Source organism: Sitophilus oryzae, unplaced genomic scaffold (assembly GCF_002938485.1).
Source record: "Sitophilus oryzae breed Bouriz unplaced genomic scaffold, Soryzae_2.0 scaffold_845_pilon_pilon, whole genome shotgun sequence".
In the NCBI taxonomy this organism is placed as follows: domain Eukaryota; kingdom Metazoa; phylum Arthropoda; class Insecta; order Coleoptera; family Curculionidae; genus Sitophilus; species Sitophilus oryzae.
In genome coordinates this window covers 1,408,046-1,426,874 of record NW_022147467.1, presented here as the reverse complement: position 1 = coordinate 1,426,874, position 18,829 = coordinate 1,408,046, and the positions used below count along the sequence as shown (strand labels likewise).

At 33.0% G+C, this 18,829-nt stretch overlaps 1 protein-coding gene across 9 annotated transcripts in view; it reads right to left on the bottom strand.

The window, feature by feature from the left end:
* Positions 1–235: 235 nt before the first annotated feature.
* The window catches only part of LOC115889739 (tyrosine-protein kinase Abl), a 198,277-nt gene continuing 179,683 nt past the window's right edge, over positions 236–18,829 (bottom strand). For 7 of the 9 annotated variants that reach the window (XM_030909803.1, XM_030909808.1, XM_030909807.1 and 4 more), the window contains 8 exons: positions 14,205–14,348; positions 12,359–12,712; positions 10,878–11,116; positions 8,673–8,909; positions 5,632–5,901; positions 3,570–3,860; positions 2,354–2,687; positions 236–993 (listed from right to left, as the gene is read on the bottom strand). In XM_030909803.1, the coding sequence (XP_030765663.1) occupies positions 735–993; positions 2,354–2,687; positions 3,570–3,860; positions 5,632–5,901; positions 8,673–8,909; positions 10,878–11,116; positions 12,359–12,712; positions 14,205–14,348 (2,128 nt within the window). In that variant the 3' untranslated portion in view covers positions 236–734. The remainder of the gene's footprint in view (positions 994–2,353; positions 2,688–3,569; positions 3,861–5,631; positions 5,902–8,672; positions 8,910–10,877; positions 11,117–12,358; positions 12,713–14,204; positions 14,349–18,829) is intronic. The other 2 variants (XM_030909806.1, XM_030909809.1) reach the window with 1 other exon arrangement.

Here is an 18,829-nt window from a genome sequence, read left to right as displayed (position 1 = left end):
AACAAGTATCCAGATAGACTACTAGTCAAAAATTATTATTGCTGGCAAAAATAGTTAAATATTTCTTTGATTTGTAGTAATGTCTTGAAGGAATTCAGGGTATTTCTTTATTTGCAGACTGAATAGTTTTTGTATCAATAAATGTTTATCAAACTAAAATCTATTGTGTTTTCGCCGTGAAAGTTAAGCTTGCTTTAACATTATTCTGTTTTATTTAATTTTATATTGAATTACCTTTTTTTATTTTACATCGGATACTTTAACTGATTTTAACCCAACTTTCTAGATTCTCCACTGGAATGAGTATAAAATGAAATGGGTATAAAAGCTACCCATACTGGCAATAGTGGACCTCTAACCTCTCAACTATTAGAGGTGGCGCCCGAGAAAGACTTTAAGACAACTCAGCGTCAGTAGCTGCTCTTTAGAAAGTACAAGCGTTACACAGTTATTAGATGACATATATGTCAAAATATTTATTTTATGTTATTGTGTATGCTGAAACAATTCCCCATACATTTTTTTTTTATAAAAATCCATGATAAATGATGTTTCCATTTGTTGCAAACTTTTTAGCACACCCTGTGCTTAAATTATATCGGGTGTCGGTCATCAGAAAGATAAAACACTTGATAAATTTTATAAATTCTCAAAAAAAAACCTTTCCAATGCAGTCGCGATGAACCAGTTAAACCAAGACCGAAGCTTGAAAAAAGCTAATATTATATTGTTTTCTATCGGAATACGACATTCACAACATCTTTGATAGTATTGTTGACTTCGTTAATGCACCTAGTATTCTCAGTTTGGTTTCGGCTGCTGGCCGACCTCATCTGCCTGCCCTGCAGTTCCAGTCGGTTCAGCAGTTCCCTAAACTGAAATTTCGTATGGGCGGGTACCACGTTGTCCGCGTAGTCCATACAGGAACCGTGCAGAAGGCCTATCTTGTCCGACAACTGAAGCCACGCTGCCGCCGATACGGCTGGAGTAGTTCTAAAAATAACAATGAACAATTATGTAAAAAATAATGCATATATTGTTAAATACTCCAAAACACTTATTTGTCACTCTTGGGCCCGAATTCTGGAACTTTGACGTAAAAACGTTACGCTTTCAAAGCGGTAAGCGAAAGTCATGGCTGAGAACCTTAAATGGTCATGGCTGGGAAGCTTAAATGACAGTTCATTAAAAATAGTTTTTCCTCCAAGATGCAGAGGCGCAAAATATTAAAATATTAAAACTGTTAATATCAACAATGCAAATAAATAATAAATATTAACAATGCAAATACCAATATCAATATCTGACAATAATAAAATTTGATTTTTAACTGACACGGGACATTCAGAGACGCTTTTGTTGTGACTTTACGGTTTGATTTCGTTTTGATTTGTCGAATTATTGTAAAATTAAATTCCTTCAGATCTTTTGGCAGTATTCCGTTTAAGACAATGTTTTTTAAAAATGGTGGGACAATTGTGTTTTGTATAGACTCTTAGTTATTTTTTATGATGGAGTTTAATTATTGTACACCGGGCTTCCGAAGGATACAATGGTAAGTAAATTAAATATATCTACTTACAGTTACAGATTTTTTAAATTAGTACTGCTAATAAATGCTACTTGCTGAGCAGTTATTTATTTTTTTACGGTGCATGTAAGGAATTAAGGACGTGCGTTGCGTTATACCGGGTGCATCTCAAAAGTGGCCCACTCCTATAACATTTTTATTTTTTCAGATAAAAAAACGATATTTGGTATGTATATGACATAAATTGACATTGATTGACGTGTTTTCGGTCACTTTTTGTCACAATTGTTTTCGGTCACTTCCGGTTTCACCGGAAATGACTACAACTTTTGATTTTTAAATGGTACCCTCGGTATTTTTTTATTTTATTCGATAGAAAATGACACTCTGAATTGAATGACATATCATATGTCAACTTTTGACATTTTGGCATATGGTTTATTTGAAATTGTACGACTATTTGACTCAAAATACCAAGTGTGTGGTATCAAATTATTAGTAAAAAAATGCTTTTTAAACTAAAAAAAACTGGTAATACAAAACGAATGACAATGTCAGGAAATAAACAAATAAATGGGGCAACTTGACATTTTTTACAGCCCAGCTACCACCTGAGCGCGAAATTTAAATTCCAGTTAATCAGCATGGGGTCGAATATATCCATAGTTGGCAACAATTAATTTAAAAATCTCAAGGTTAATCACATGACTAAAGGTTTATTTGGTATGAACTGTTTGTTAAAATCCAGACCACTGATTTTAGAACGAGCATATAAGGTATGAATTATTCAAATATCTTAAAAATCAATTCGAAATTACTTACTTTATAGTGTTTAAAGTACTCTCCAAAGCCTGAGAAATTTCCAAAATATTCTCCTTTCCAGTTTTATCCACTGAACTGGTCGAAGTCGTCATTTTTTGACTATCTTCGTCTGGAGATTTGTTGGTGTTATTAGCGTTGTTCGTCTCGGTACTAACAGGTTTCACGGATATGGGAGGTTTGGTTCCTGGCGCTATGGGCGTAGCATATATGGTAGGACCTAATGGTCGTGTGACTAAAGGTTTAACAGCTTTAACAGGAGGTTTAATAGGAATGACAGGCTTTTCTTCGGTACCCGGTAGCCAAGATTTCTTATCGCTTTTTGTAGTGGATTTTTCTGAAAAACCGAAATTATTTCCTTATAAAAATATTTTAAATATATTATATACAGGGTGAGTATTTAATAGTGCAAATAATTTCAGGATTGATAGATCTTAATAAAAGAAATAATTTTCTCTTTGCCGTTTCTCAAATAAGTCGATAATAGCTAAGTTATTCTATGTTATAAAAAGAAAAAAATACTATTAATAATATTATTACTATTTTTTGCTTCGATCTCGGGAACCAACGGATTTTTTCTGTTTTCATTTCTTCTTCCCTCGAAAAAATAAATAATTCCATACATGTGTTTCTGGGATCGAAATATACCAAAAATATTGACTTATTTACGCCTCACCCTGTATCGATACGATTAAAAACGACGACACAGCGACCTTTAAAATAACGATTGATAATAATTTTTGTAGGATCAACCTTTAGACGTTTATTTTTTTATTAAAAAATGTCAAAAATTAATATTAACATATAGGGTACTATACTCGCAATAGTTATGATGCTGGTATTGTAGTTAAATGATTACATTTTTAAAAATTGTGAGAACTGGGGTACAATTTAAAATTATTTTCAGTTGGTACAGGGTGTCTCAAATAAATAATAAATATCAAAGCTGTATTTTTTAACTGGAACACTCTATATATCATTAGATTTTTAGTTTCTACGATTGAAATAAAGGTAAATTTGAAAAAGGTTTACCTCACATATGTTTTTGAAACCAAACCTGCAGCAAAGTTTTTTCACTTACATATTGTGTTTCATTAATAAAAATACTACTCTCAGGGTTATCATCTATAGCAAATTACAGGGTGTCTGAAAATTTATTCTAAATAATTACTAGCGTTAAATGGCATTAATTTAATATAAAGAATATTATCAAGCGTACCTGAACTAACACTTCTCTCCATCTTTGAAGAATCATCAGAATTATCGATCGGAGAATGCTCCGAAATATCATCCCCCTTTGTATTCTTCAAAGACAATTTGGGACTTAGTTGAAGACTGCCATAGTCGGAGTCCTTGGCTTCCCATAACTTCTTCAAACTGCTTATACTACCAGTGCTTTTTCTCTTATCGTCGCCATCTTCGATTTTCAAATTACCACTATCTGTACTCGCTGTACTTTCTCTTTTGTTAGTTGATTCCGTACTAGATTCGTTGTCTTCTATTCTATCACCTAATAAATAAATAAAATAGAAATACCATCAACTGTTTTCTAAGACAACAAAAAAAAAACAAATAGTAAAATTTGGAAAAGAGAAAACTATATTTTATAGTTAAAGATGGAATATTATTTACGGTAATGGCAAAACAATTTCCGATGCATGTGATCAACTTTGAATTAAGCGATTAGGCAGCACTGCCAGACTGTGATGGATTTATGAGATGAATCTTAATGTAAAATTGGGAAACAATATATTTATTATTTCATTTTTTAAAGATTTTTACGTTTTGTTTTTAATTTAATAATTAATATTTTAGTAATTAATTGATTTGTTTTATAGCTTATTTTATACTTATTACATATGCCAAAAACTAGTCCATAACTATATTGCCAAAAACTAGTCCATTATGAAGATTATTCTAAGCGTTATTATGGGTTATTTATTTATTTATTGATGTACAATCTTACAACACCACAAGTGGTAATAACAAGTACGAGGGTGCGATTAATGCACAAACTAATAATCAGAGAATTTAATAAAAACGAACGTGGAAATAACTTTGAAAGTAGGCATGTTCGGTCTTCCGATATACCGGTACAGGTACTTTTGAAATAATAATTCAATACCGGAATATTATTCCGGTATCGGTATCGTTTTTTACAAGACCGGTATACCGGTTTCAGTACCGGTACCGGAAGACCGGTTTAAATCGATCTTGAAAGACCGGTTTCAATCAATACCGGAGGACCGGTTTCAATCGGTACAGCAAAGTAGATTTATGATAATATGAAAATAAAAAAAACTGTATAAAACGTTTTCGGTACCGGATACCGGTTTTTGTGTAAAGCTGATTGTGTTGTCCTATTCTAGGTACAATATGATCAAAAAAAACTGCGTCAGCGATGGCTATGAAATGAAGATCGCTGTCATTTTATCATCGCTGTCATCGATCATTCGGTATAATATGGTCAGGAACATGCAATGTAATTTATTTTAATGTATGTTTAATGCATTGTTAGTCTAGTTTTGTCTAGTAATCTAGTCTTCTTTTTTAGTACATCTAAAATTCAAGTAAAGCATCTTACTCATGAATCACTCATGTATATCCGATATTCCGGTTCATCCGGTTTTCCGTTCCAACCGGTCTTCCGGCCCAGCCGGTATACCGGTTCAGTATCGGTCCCACCAATCTAATTGTTGGAACCGGTATACCGGTTGTAGGACCGGTACTTTGTGATACCGGATACCGGTACTGAAATCTTACGACCGAACATCCCTATTTAAAAGTGGTATAATGTGCTTGCCAATCAAACTTACTTCTCAGAGTGCAATTAATAAGGTAATAAAAGACCTTTATTGTCACGTTCGTGTTCAAAAAGTTTATCATGGAAGCTACAATCTCTTTGTTTAGACTGTTTAAATGCTTCAGCATATTTTCCACAATTTCAAGAAATACAATAATAAAAACTTGAAAATTTAGTTCTTAAGAGAACTGTTTGTGTTAAAAGTACAATTTAAAAAAAACTATAAAAATAGGCAAAAATCGATATTATAAAACACTATATTATACAAAATGACTGACATTATAATTGTCAAATAATAAACGACAACCTTACTGAAAACGGCGCAATGTGACCAACATAGCGATAATAAAATTCGGTTTAAACTAATTTTTGCAGCTTTAATCTAAATAAAATATCTGTTTTGCGATTACCGTAGCTCTTTGTACGATTTAAGAAATGTATGTTTTAAGAAAATACTTAAAAATATATTTCTGCTAACCTTCTTTTTTATCAGCTTTCTTGTCACTCTCCACTTTCCTAAGTTTAGACTTAATACCTATGATCATCGACGAGTCGCTAACGTCACTTTTCTCTTTGGTCAACGGCTTCTTGATATCGGTTTTCTTTAATTGAGAGACAAAGTTAACTCCATTAGTTTCCTTCTCAGATCGATCCTGAACTTCCTGTTGCCTCTTTAATGTACTGCTACCCAACGAGTTCTTTCTAGCCATTTCTTTTTCTAAGTTTAGCGACTGCGACAATTCAGTAACTAAAGAAAAAAAAATAAAAACCATTAATCATATTGTTCAACACTAAAAAAGTCAAAACAAATAAAAATACTTCTTATTTTGGACTTCAACAAATATGTGGAATTAGTGGGGTATGTTAGCTTAAAATTATGCCAAAATATTTCACATCTGGCAACCAATGCACCCTTTTGGATTTAGATAGTACATGTATAGAGAAGTATAAAAAGCCCGGGACACAAATCTGGCCCTCTAGCGGTCTTGATGACGTAATCAAAATGGCCGCCAAAATTTTTAGACACGCTTCTATATTTCCCGCTGTAAGTCAGTTTTACTTTTCGATATTAACAAATATTGTTAGTGATCATAAAAGACGAGGAAACGCGCTTTTTAATGGTATATTTCACAAAATTATTTACGTTTATAATAACAAAAATATTTGTTACTTAAAAAAAATGTTTTTTAATTTAATTTTTTCGTCAGATTTTTCTAAATAACTTGAAATTCGCTATATGTAGCTAAAAATGTGTTCTATACTTTTTTCTTCGCAAAAAAATTACCTTTACAACGGTATATATTTCTTCTATTTTATCATAAACAGTTGCTAAAAATCTGCCAAAACAATGTAGCGTTGCACAACTAGTCGTTAGGGCAGCAATGTAAATTTTAGATTTCGTAAAGTAATACAGCGGTTTTGTACCTGCTAAAAAGCAAAAAATTTAATAACTAATTTTAGATGAATAAGTAAATAAAGTATAGCTTTTTTCGGAAGACGAAACTTTGATTTCCGTTTTAAAATCGAACACATGAAGCACACTCAAGGTATAACTGTAAAGTAGCTTTCAAACATACAGTTATATATAGGTACAGAAGTCATATCCAGAGTAGAGGATTTGCATTACCCGTTCACTTATGATTACCGATCACTATCCGAGCACTGTACTTCACATACACAAAGTTTTGTACAGCGTATTCCCATTTTAACACATTTACAAGATGTACATCGCTTGCGGCAAGTACAGGAGGTAAGTTCTACACAGTGTTTTGAAACTTCTGGAATTGTTATCCACACAGGTCGGTATGACCCTTCCGAAGTTAGTATCCATCCCCACTCGGTTGGTGAAGGTATCGTGTATTGTGCAACGAGACTGTTGCTCCAAATTCTGGCTTGGAATGTATTTTTTTAATATTTATTTTTTTCTGGCTCGTTTGATATGATCCACCTTCACCTTTGTTCCTGAAGCTGATCGTCAGATATTGCAGAAAAAGTTGTAGCCGTTTTGCTGCTTGTAAAGTTACCACGAAGAAATTGAGCATGTACATCTGGATATGAATTTGCATGTAATTCTGCAGTAGCTATTACTATGATATCCATCATATGACGTACCACTGATGGCATTGCAATTTCGTCATTAAGAAGTGGAAGCAACGACGCATTACACCTATTTTTTTAATACCAAGTTCATTGTGTGCATGAAAAGTAGCAAACGATATTGTAGGCACGTGCTCGTATGTACATACTTGTATGTATGCTCGTAGGCACATACTTGTATGTCTTCAATATACACTCTCTGCAGGACAGAGTTAAGCCAATGACTTAAAACTTTCCTAGGGGTGAATGCAGGATCGTGGTCGGTGTACTGTGGATTGACAGTTGGCAAAAGTGGGTCACTTGTTAGTTTACCAGTTGCAGGAAGAGTAATGTAATATTCAGGTAGAACATTGAGAATTTGTTTGTTCCACTGCTGGATACGAATGATGTCATTGTCAATCTCTATAGTTGATTCATTGTGAGGATGCTGAATAATAGTAACACTTGAACCATGGAAAGAAGTAACGGCAGTAGAAGACTGGTTGTGATCAATGTTATCTATTGCTGATGTTACAAACACAGTGAGATACGACTTAGGAGGGTAAACACCATCTTCCGTATATTTTTACAAATACATTAAAAATTCCAGCAATTACATTTGATAGTTAAATAGTCATTAGGTCGTTGTATTACTTTTCAGGATCTATATAAATTGTGTTTTTACCATAACGACTAGATATGTAACGCTACAATATTTTGGCAAATTGTCAAAAACCGTTTGTGACAAAATAGAAATCATATATACCGCTGGAAAGGTAATTCTCTGACGAACAAAAAAGCATATGACACGTTTTTAGCTAAATGTAACTGATTTCAAGTTATTTAGCAAAATGCGATGAAAAAAACTCTTGGACGCGGTCATAGTTCAAAAACCACTCAGTAACTCTATATTATTAAGGTATTTTTGAAACCGGAATTGTATAGCAAATTCACTGAACTAAACAAATATAAAGCATTTCATTGAAAACCTAAAACAAATATATTTGACTCACCCTGTATATATATAAAAAGATTTTTGAAATGTGAGCTACCATTAAACACATATGTTGCAAAAGGTTTAAAGTGAAAATATCAAATAGGAAGCCTGATACAGAGATTTTTCGGAACACGGAGCCATCTTCTATGTATGCATTTGTATATGTGTGTTTATTTAAATGCTAAAGAGAAAGCAACGAATTTAAATGGGTAAACTTTGTAATATATCTTATTAACAATACAATGCAAAAAGTTTTATAAAAATTCGTTCACAGTAAATAAATTCCGAGGTTTGTATCCCATAAGGGCTTAAAGCACTCCACTATATTGAGCATGTTAAATTGATTAAGTTTAAACTTTTAATAGTTAACTCAATAAAAAATAAATCGTATTGGTTTCAATATTTTTGTAGGCTACTGTATAATAATGAATAAGTAAAATATTTACCTAATTGAGATACAGGATCGTGGCCAATACCACTCACAGCCAAAATAGATTCAAATGATGAGTCTTTAAGATTTCTCCCTTGTTTCTGATCCGCTCGCTCTTTAATCTCGGCTACTAACTTGAGTTCCATCTCCTTTTTCACTAACTTATTTTTGAACACTTTCGAAGAATTTTTATTGTCTTCTGTTGACGTCAAATCCTCCTGATTGCAATTTTCTGACGAGTCTACCTCATCTACTGGAAACAAACCATTTTAATATTATTATTACATTGCTAGGTGAATGACATTAAAAATAATAAATAATTATATTAACAAGGATTAAAATAGTTGGAAATACTGTGTTAGAGAATTCTAGGGTTAATGAATGGGACTGATGCTAAAACAAATTATCGATCAAAGAAATTTAGCAGATTATGTCAATTCGGTTACGTCAATTTTTGGGCCTATTATATCTTTTGAAAATTTACAAGTTCTGACTTTGTTTTTTCTGAAATCGACATATTTTTCAATGTTGTAGAATGTAGAATGTTTAGGAGGGGAGTTAATCACCGCGACCTTATAGATCTATTGTGTATCTCATCACTAGAGTCTCAGGGCTTTAACAAAAGCCAGTATCTGAGACGGCTCCACAGAGGCCAGCTCTCCATCCTCGATATCAGACGTACCAAGGTTCATGGCACGAATGGTCGTCGTCTCGGTGCACTCAGTGATAAGGTGTTCTGGTGTTTCCCCATTTTCCACACAAAATCTGCATTCGCCGTTGTTTCTCACCTTCAGCCTACTGAGGTGATCGTTGAGGAGACAGTGTCCTGTTAGAAACCCCGTGACAATCCGAAGATTGTTTTTACTTAAATCAAGGAAAACCTTTGATTCAAGGAAATCAAGGAAAACCTTAAATCAAGGAAAACCTTTGATTTTTCTCGGTCATAAGTTCTGGGGAACTTTTTCGAGTGTCTTAGACCGTTGGAGGACACCCATTCCAAGTTACGGATAGAGTCTTCCAGATTCTTCAGTTCCGCTTTCAGTTGGTTCCCGTTTAGAAAACAGAACGGTTCTAGTCCAGTTAGTGGAGTGTTCGCTCCTTTTCTAGCTAGATCATTTGCTTTTTCATTGCCTTCTATCCCTTGGTGAGCAGGCACCCAGAGTAGGAGGACTTTATTTTCTTTGCCTAATTTGTTGAGCTTCTCTAGGCATTCTTTGAGCAATTCGAATTGATGGTTAATGAGTTGATCGCGTTAAGTGCTGCTTGACTATCGGATAGGATGGCAATTTCCTGTTTTCGATAGTTCCTATCTAAGATAAATTGTACGCATCTTTCGATAGCGCAAATTTCTGCCTGAAGGATACTGGGGTAGATGCCCATTGGTTCGGAGTATTTAGTTTTCGGCCCAAATACTCCTATCCCTGTCCCTGCTTTGGTTTTGGAAGCATCAGTATACCACGTGATGGTATAGTCTTTTATATGCTGAGTAAGCGTTTCTTTCTTCCAATCCTTTTTATTACTCAATACTACAGTGAGATGTTTCTCAAAGTTGTAAATTCTTGGTATGTCATCCACTGGGAGTTAGAGAAGTATTTTTTAATGTTCAAGATATCGTCCTATTGCTGCCAAAAGTCACTAAATAACATTTTTCCGAACAACCAAATTCAATCACTAACTATGTTTTGAAGCGGAGAAACGATTGCAAAAGTCATTAACTACGATTTCTGGCTATTTATGTTTTATTTTAATACCGAATAGTTACTAACTATAACATCTTTATGCAATGCAATTCATCTTTAGACGCATTTTTCTCGGAAGTAATAAAAAGTAAGTTAGTGACTTTTGGCAGCAATGGGACGATATTTACTATTTCACGATACAAATATTTTATTCAACATAGAAAAGGAATGCCTACAAAATCACGGCTTCTTATACAGGGTGTTCCAGACATAAGTGCAAGTATTTTAACTATAGTTCAACCCCAGAAATACGCCTATGAGGTTTTTTTCGCGAAAAAAAAATTGAAGATTCGAAATGAATTTTTGAACATTTTTCTCTAATTTTTTTTTAGTTTTTAGTTAAAAAACATAATTTCTTGATAATATGGCAACATGGGTATTAGATTAAATTTACAAGATAGAAAATCCAGAAAAGAAACCACTGCCAGTGGTTCTCAAAATTTTAGCAAAAAGTATTTTTTAAACGTGTATAGTAAGCTTACCTCCCGTGTCTGGAAAATGAGGCGGAGGCGGCAGTGGTTCCAGAGGAGAACCGACCGCAGGAACATCGGAATCAACGCTCATGGGACTTTTACCGTCGTGACTAGGACTCGTGAGACTTAAACTGGTTCGTTGTGGACTTTTCTCCTCCCTGAATTTGTTCTCCTCCTTGTTGAGATTGTCCTTTACGCTACTACAACTGTCCGACGAAAGCTCACGTTTCTTTAAACTTACGCCGAACCTGAATTAAAAAAAAATAATCAGGAAAAAACAAGCATGTGAATTAAATTGATTATAAAATCGCATTTCAAATTAAATTATATATACAGTATGGCCCCAGATGGTCTTTATAAGAGGAAAAACTTTTTTATTATTGACAATTTGAGAAAAACGCATTCTTCATAAAAATGTTTGCTTGTTCTAAAATGGTTAATCCCGTTTAAACGTTTGCAAATTTCCATACCGTTTTAGAGAAAATTAAAAGAAACATGAAAATGTAGTTTAGAAGTCCTAAAAATTGAAACACTTTTCCATGGTAACATAGTTTTGTTTTCAACCTTTGATAGATTGTTATTGATTAAATTTTAATTAACGTCATATTTTTTGCTGTTTTAAGATGTTAAAGAAGCACAAAATTTATTTAGTTCAGTCCTATGGAAAGGGTGATAATAGTTATCCGAAAACATAATACTTGAACAACAGCAAAAAATATGACGTTAATCAAAATTAATAACCATCTATCAAAGAATAAAATCGAAATTATATTGGATATGCAATATTATATTTAATTAATTAATAATAATTTATTATATATATTATATATTATATGCAATAGGACTTGGAAAAAATTCAACCATATATTCATGTTTTCTATAATTTTCTCTGATACGGTATCGAAATTTGGAAAAGTATATATATAAACGGCATTAACCATTTTAGAACAAGCAAAATTTTTATGAAGAATGCATTTTTCTCAAAATGTCAATATTAAATAAGACTTTCCTCTTGTAAAGATAATCCGGGGACATACTGTATACTGAAAGTAAAGAAAGCTGCTCATATTATGATAACATTGCTATATATTTATTTATATTTATATGTTTATATTAGTATAAACATATTGTCAAGGTGTGTTGCGACATCTATTGGCAGAGAAATCTGGGGAATTGAGTAGCGCGCCATCTCTGAGGCTTACGTGGAAAATCTCGATCTTCTAAAAAGAATTTACCTACTAGTAAAAAGAAAATACTACAGATAATTTCCGAACGTTCTAGAAGCAGCCGCTAAGATACATAAAGCGCACCCGCGCTAGGCAGTTAGATGGTGACTAGAAAATCGTAGCTGTATTGTTAGTTGCATAGTGTGTTGTAATCAGTACAAATTGTGTATATAGTGAGAAAAATAAATTCGTCAAGGATTATATCGTGAGTTTAAATTAGTAGACCCACGGAATTCGTAACAATATTATATAAACACTACTAACCTTGAACTAGCTTCCTCTACCGACGGCTGTAATGTACACACGTCCCCTCCACCATCTAAACTCTCCAGAGCTTCCCTGTTGATCTTTTTGCTTGGTAACATCGGCGACATAGGTACGATCTTTTTCTTATGTTCCGTAGACGAGGTCATGAGAGAAGTACTGCAATCTACGGTATCGATAGTGCCTACGCCGTCGAACTCTTCGGGAGGAGGCGGTAAGTCAGTCGGAGGAGGTGGAAACTCAAGATCGGCCAAAGTGGGAGGTGGTACCGATCGGGAGGGACTGCCTCCTCTAAATGTGCTTTGGGTTGTTTTAAAGGTACGCAAGCTTGATCTAACTCCATCGGTGTTATTCCTAATAATAAAAAAAACATTAAGTTTAATAAAAAAAATTATCCGTCATGCGTCGTTTTTTGTTGTTTTTAACCAGTTTTATTGGTTTATTAAATGACAGATCATATTTCAATATTATTGGAGTGACGGAACGATAAACGACACACGGAGGCCGATGCGTATGAACTCGACTTAAGATTTTTGAGTTATCAAACTCTTTCCCAATGATAGGTTATAATTTGTGTCAAATTATGTCAAATAGAAATCATATAGAAATAATAAATGGGCTGTGTTATTACGTGTGTTGTGTTTTTTTAAAGTTAAGTGAAGGAAAAATGGAAAGAAAATTAAGTGTTTACCCAGACCATAGTTAATAGTTAATATTCGGTGCTCAGAGACGCCTTTTGCCAGAGAGTTGTATTAGCCATAAATAAAATTTGTATACCATCCCGCACTCGTATATGGTACCAAAAACTAGAGTAGCTGTAAAATAACATTACACGATAGCTAAATAATAGATTGTAGTACTGCAGAGACATAATGTCGAAATCTGCTGGTTTAAAAAATTAAGATTAAAGTAGTTAATTAACTAACTTTTAAGGTATAAAATTCAGTAAGTGTTATTATTAATAAAGTATTTTGTTTTATTTATGTTGTGTTTTATTTATTCCTGTGCAATATTAAAAAGAAATATTTGTACATAAGTTACATTGATAAATATAATAAGAAATGCAGGAAGTTTCTTAAAGTTTGAAAGTAAGAAATAGTTCATTTTTATAGATTTTTTGTATGTAAAGTAAACGCCACGAATGTTTGGGAGTGATTCGTTGGTCGCTACCATGTGAACTAATCTGTTCAAGGTCACATAAAACTTAATTCCAGTGCCGTGGTGTTTCAAGTCATATAATAATCAATATATAATCTGTTGTAATTTGTTGTTTTAACTGTCAAAGTCTTGTCAAAACATATATTTGGTTATAAATATAAAATGGAATGCCCCATTGGTCGCACTGCAAGCGCACCAATGGACTGACGCACAAAAACGAATCAATCAAAGAAACGCGATATAGTATGGTCTTTGTCAATCACGCTAAAATTTTAGAAGAAGAAGGAGGAGCGCAGGCAGATGATTAGACCGGGCCTTTAAAAACCTACGGTAAAAATTTACGTTTTTAATGTAAAAATGATAGCGCGCGTGTCTATTCAAACTTCATCAAGCGATGAATCACTCCCAAACATTCGTGGCGTTTACTATAGTGTGTTCTTTTTTTATAAATTGGATTAGGATCGAAAAAAAAGAAAAAAAAAAAAAAAAAAAAAAATTATGTTTACTATAGTATTTTGTTTAACATACACCCAGCAGAGACCCTAATATTTTTTAAATAAAATAACTTCATTAGATTTTTTCAGTATTATACATTTTTTTCATAATATTTTGAAGTAACCACTTGTCACTAAAATTTTAGATATAATCGATATAATCACATATAAAAAATATTATAAAAATTAGTTACCTAGTTAAATTTCTGTTTCTCGAAAGTTTCGAAGACGTTGGAGAACTAGGGGGATGGGGCGCATGAAAGGTAGTTACTCCACTGGAGGAATTACTCCTAATCATTTGAGGCTGAGTCCTGATATTGGTTCTAGGAGACAACGACCTGAAATAATTTCTTTATATTTTATTTTTATTTTATTTTATTTTTAAACTACTCCTTACAAACACCAAAAGAATAGTTGTTACAGATAAGGGACTTAAATCTAAATAAATTAACTTAACAAAACTAAAACTACTGTACATACAATGAATGCAATAAATATAAAAAAAAATAGTTGAATTGAAACTAAAATATACAAAGTAAAAAAAAACAAAAATGTGCAGGTATAATATCATTTCACTGTGGTGAAGGAGGTGTGATTTAGGATCTTATTTATTTCTTTTACATTTGTATGGAAAATATCTATATTAAACTGACTTAACACTGCATTACATTCGTCCAGGATGTGGCACATATAAGAACTGACCGTATATACAGGGTGTCCCAGAAATGAGTGCAGATATTTTAAGAGGTGGTAGATCTGGTCAAAATAAACATATTTTCTCTTTACCATTTTTAAAATAAATTGAAAATAACTGAGTTATTTAACTTTGAAAATTTAAAAAAATAATCGCAACATTTTGAGAACCGCCGGCAGGTATTGCCAACTACATCCAATTACCCGGATCAAGCCGGATTTCAGTTAATTCGACGCACTGTGTTGCCATATGGACAAGAAAGTATATGTTTACAAGTAAGTCATAAAATCACAACACCTGAGGAGTTTGCAGAGATGCATTACATTTTTAAGATTGTGATATTATTACATAAAATAAATTAAAAGTTAAATGTTTAAAAGTTAAATTAAAAAACTTACCCAACATTAAAAAGATACTTATATGACAGATCGATGTAACTGCGACAGTTCTCTTTTTCGATACACACTTAACTAAAATACACTTCATTGTGCTGCTTTTTACTTGTACGTGCTATTATAAAAACTGCTAAAATAACAGTCCCCATTTTAACTTAACACATTATTTTCGTATAGGCTTCATCACAATTTGAACCACTGATTTACAAAACACCTTGAAAAGCACACATTACACATTACTTTGAATATCTTTCTGAATGAATAAATGTTGAGAATTATTGTCTCTTACCGCCACTTTACGAACTACTTTCAATCTAAGAAAATACATGTTTCACTCAACAATTTTAAATACGTATTTTGCTTTTTCGCTATTTTTTCGATGTATTTCGACAATTCCGTCAACAACCCAACCATTCGTCGGCCAAGACAGCCACGCATCACTGGTTGGTAACTGCCCAGTGCTTCTTTGTCGCGCCGGCGTGTCGAGCTTGCGTCATGCGAGGTTGCCGTAGTTTCAACAATTTCAAATTCAAGACACTCCAAGCAATCAAATTCTTATTAAATTTTAAAAATAAAACAGAAAAACATGAAAGGAAACAAACAAAACACAAATGAATTGATTATTGATAAGGTCACAAAAAAGAAATTTCTAAATTGTTTATCGTAATTCAGAATTCAATATATCGAAAACAGCCCGACGAATAATCAATTCATTTTCGTTTTGTTTGTTTCCTTTCATGTTTCTCTGTTTTATTTTTAAAATTTAATACAAATTTGATTGCTTCGAATCTCTTGAATTTGAAATTGTTGTAACTACGGCAACGTTGCTTAACATCGTCGTCTGACGCAAGCCTGCCACGACGGCGCGGCTCAAAGGACCAGTTCACACGTGGCACTCTTGGCCGACATGCGACGGTCGGGCTGTCAAAATACATCGAAAAAATAGCGAAAAAACAAAATACGTATTTAAAATTGTTGAGTGAAACATGTCTTAAATTGAAAGTAGTTCGTAAAGTGGCGATAAGAGACGGCATTCAAAGTAATGTGCGCTTTTCAAGGTGTTTTGTAAATCAGTGGTTCAAATAAAACAGAGAAACATGAAAGAAAACAAATATTGAATTCTAAATTACGATAAACATTTTAGGAATTTCTTTTTTGTGACCTGGTTGTGAATAGAATGATGAATCATTTTCGTAAACGTCATAAACGTAATGTTTTAGTTAATTTTCCGTGGTTTTTGTTAAGTTTTCATTGAAAGGGTAAGTACTAAAAATAATTAATGTGTTTTTTTTCTATAATAATTATTAATAATGAGCACTGATAAAAATTTAACATTCTTAATTTTTGAGTAGAAATTTTTCTATGAATTTATAAATGTAGAACTATGTAGAATGTGGATAACATAGGAGGTTACAACACTGCAAGGCACTAAAAAGGTTTTCAAATTTCCCGGAAAATGTCAAGAAAAATTTTAAATTTTCAACATTTTTTTTTCAAAAAAAACCTTATAGGCGTGTTTCTGGGGTTGAACTATACTACCAGTTAAAATATTTGCACTTATTTCTGGGACACCCTGTATGTGCTGGATAAAAACACTTTCATTAAAAGGGTAAGCTCTAACTAAACATTAAAGGTTATAATTGTTTATTGAAACGATTGAAAATATTTCCTAATATGGCGAAAAAAGAAGATAATTGTTAAGATTTATTTTTCAGTTTACTCCACTGTAAAAAGTATTTAAAATATTGCGCGTTTCTCTACAATTAGTAGAGCAATCTACACTAATATGAATAAAATTAATTTTCGTATTTTTTTTTCTGTAGCAACTTAAAATAATTGAATTTATAGATAAACATGCAGAATGTGGGTATGGTAGGAGGTGGCAACGTTGCATTCTCTCCGACACTCTCTATGCCCGGTAAACGAATTTCCCGGGGAGTGAACAGTGGCACTCAAAAGTTTTTCAACATTTTCCGGAAAATGTCAAGAAAAATATAAAATTTTCAACATTTTTTTTTCGCAAAAAAAACCTCATAGGCGTGTTTCTGGGGTTGAACTATACTACCAGTTAAAATATCTGCACTCATTTCTGGGACACCCTGTATATTAAATGTTTTATTTGAATTTGTTGTGCGACGTAGGCTGATTTTTGGGACATGAAATTTGATATTATTTATTAGATCTGAATTATTGAGTTTATAATTATTTATTATGTTATATAATATTATTAAACATTGTACGATTCTTCGGGCGTGTAGATCCTGGAAGTTGAATGAGCTTAACATGTTTTTATATGATACCAGCAGAGGGAAAACTGGATAAACACCATTTTGTTTAAAATATAGATATCTTAGAAATTTTTTTTGGATTTTCTCAATCAGATCCCGATTGCATTCCGCTGTAGGAGTCCATATAATTGATGCATATTCTAAGTGAGGCCTGACTAAGCAATTGTACAGTTTGGACAACGTACTAATTTGTTTGAAATGCTTAGAGTTTCTAATAAGAAAACCCAGCATTTGATATGCTTTATTAACCATGTTTCGATAGTGTAGATTAAACCTTAAGTTAGATTCAAACGTTATACCCAGATCTTTGATAGCCCTACTTTCAGTCAGAGTATCACTATGTATACGATATTCAAAATTTATCCTCGTTGACTTACGTGTAAAGCTCACAAATGAACATTTTTCGATGTTAAGAAACATTTTATTGTTTGTAAACCAAGTCATAACATTTGTCAAATCACTCTGAAGATCAATACAGTCACTCTCGGAGGCAACATTTTTGTAAATCTTGAAATCGTCCGCAAACAAAAGACACTCGGAGTGCATTATGCATTCCGGAAGATCATCCACAAAAAGAATAAACAGCAATGGCGAAATGTTGCTCCCTTGTGGAACTCCTGAAGTGACAGTAAATGCGTCAGATGTTTCGTTGCCTATTCTAACAGTACAGGTCCGATCTGTCAGATAGCTTTTGAGCAGCTCGAAAGCTTTTTTGGAAAGACCAAAATGTATAAGTTTGTTAAGTAGTAGTTTGTGGCTTACTTTGTCGAATGCTTTTTCAGCATCGGTATAGATGACATCTAATTGCTGCTTATTATCAATCGCAAGGGATGCTGAATTTGTGAAAACGCTTAAATTAGAAATAGTTGATCTATCTTTAAGGAATCCATGCTGTTCTTTCACAATGTGTTCATTGATTAAAAGTTGCAAATTCTCATGCAGTATGATTTCAAAAACTTTAGCAAGTGGACTAAGTAGATTAATAGGTCTGTAATTTTGAATTTTATCAATTCCGCCTTTTTTGTAAATTGGAACCACTATTGATTTTTTTAATGTATCGGGAAATACTCCCGTATTAAGAGCGCAATTGAATAAATGAGTCAAAGGCTTTGCTAGTATTTCGGCACATCCTTTAAAAATATAAGAAGGGATATTGTCAGTGCTAACGGACTTTTTCGATTTTAATTTCTTTATAGCTGCTAGAGTCATGTCATTTGTTATTTCAACGAAGTCAAAATTGCCCCAGAAATCACCGAAATCCGAATAGACATCGATTTCAGACGGTTCATAAACTCCTTTAAAGTAGTTTGCAAAAGCGTTAGCAATATCCAGACTTCCCTCGTAGGATGTATCGTTGTGAATAATATGTTCAGGTACCCCGTTGCCCTGCGATTTAGACTTTATAAACTTCCAAAACCCACTCGGATCGAGTGACGCATTGT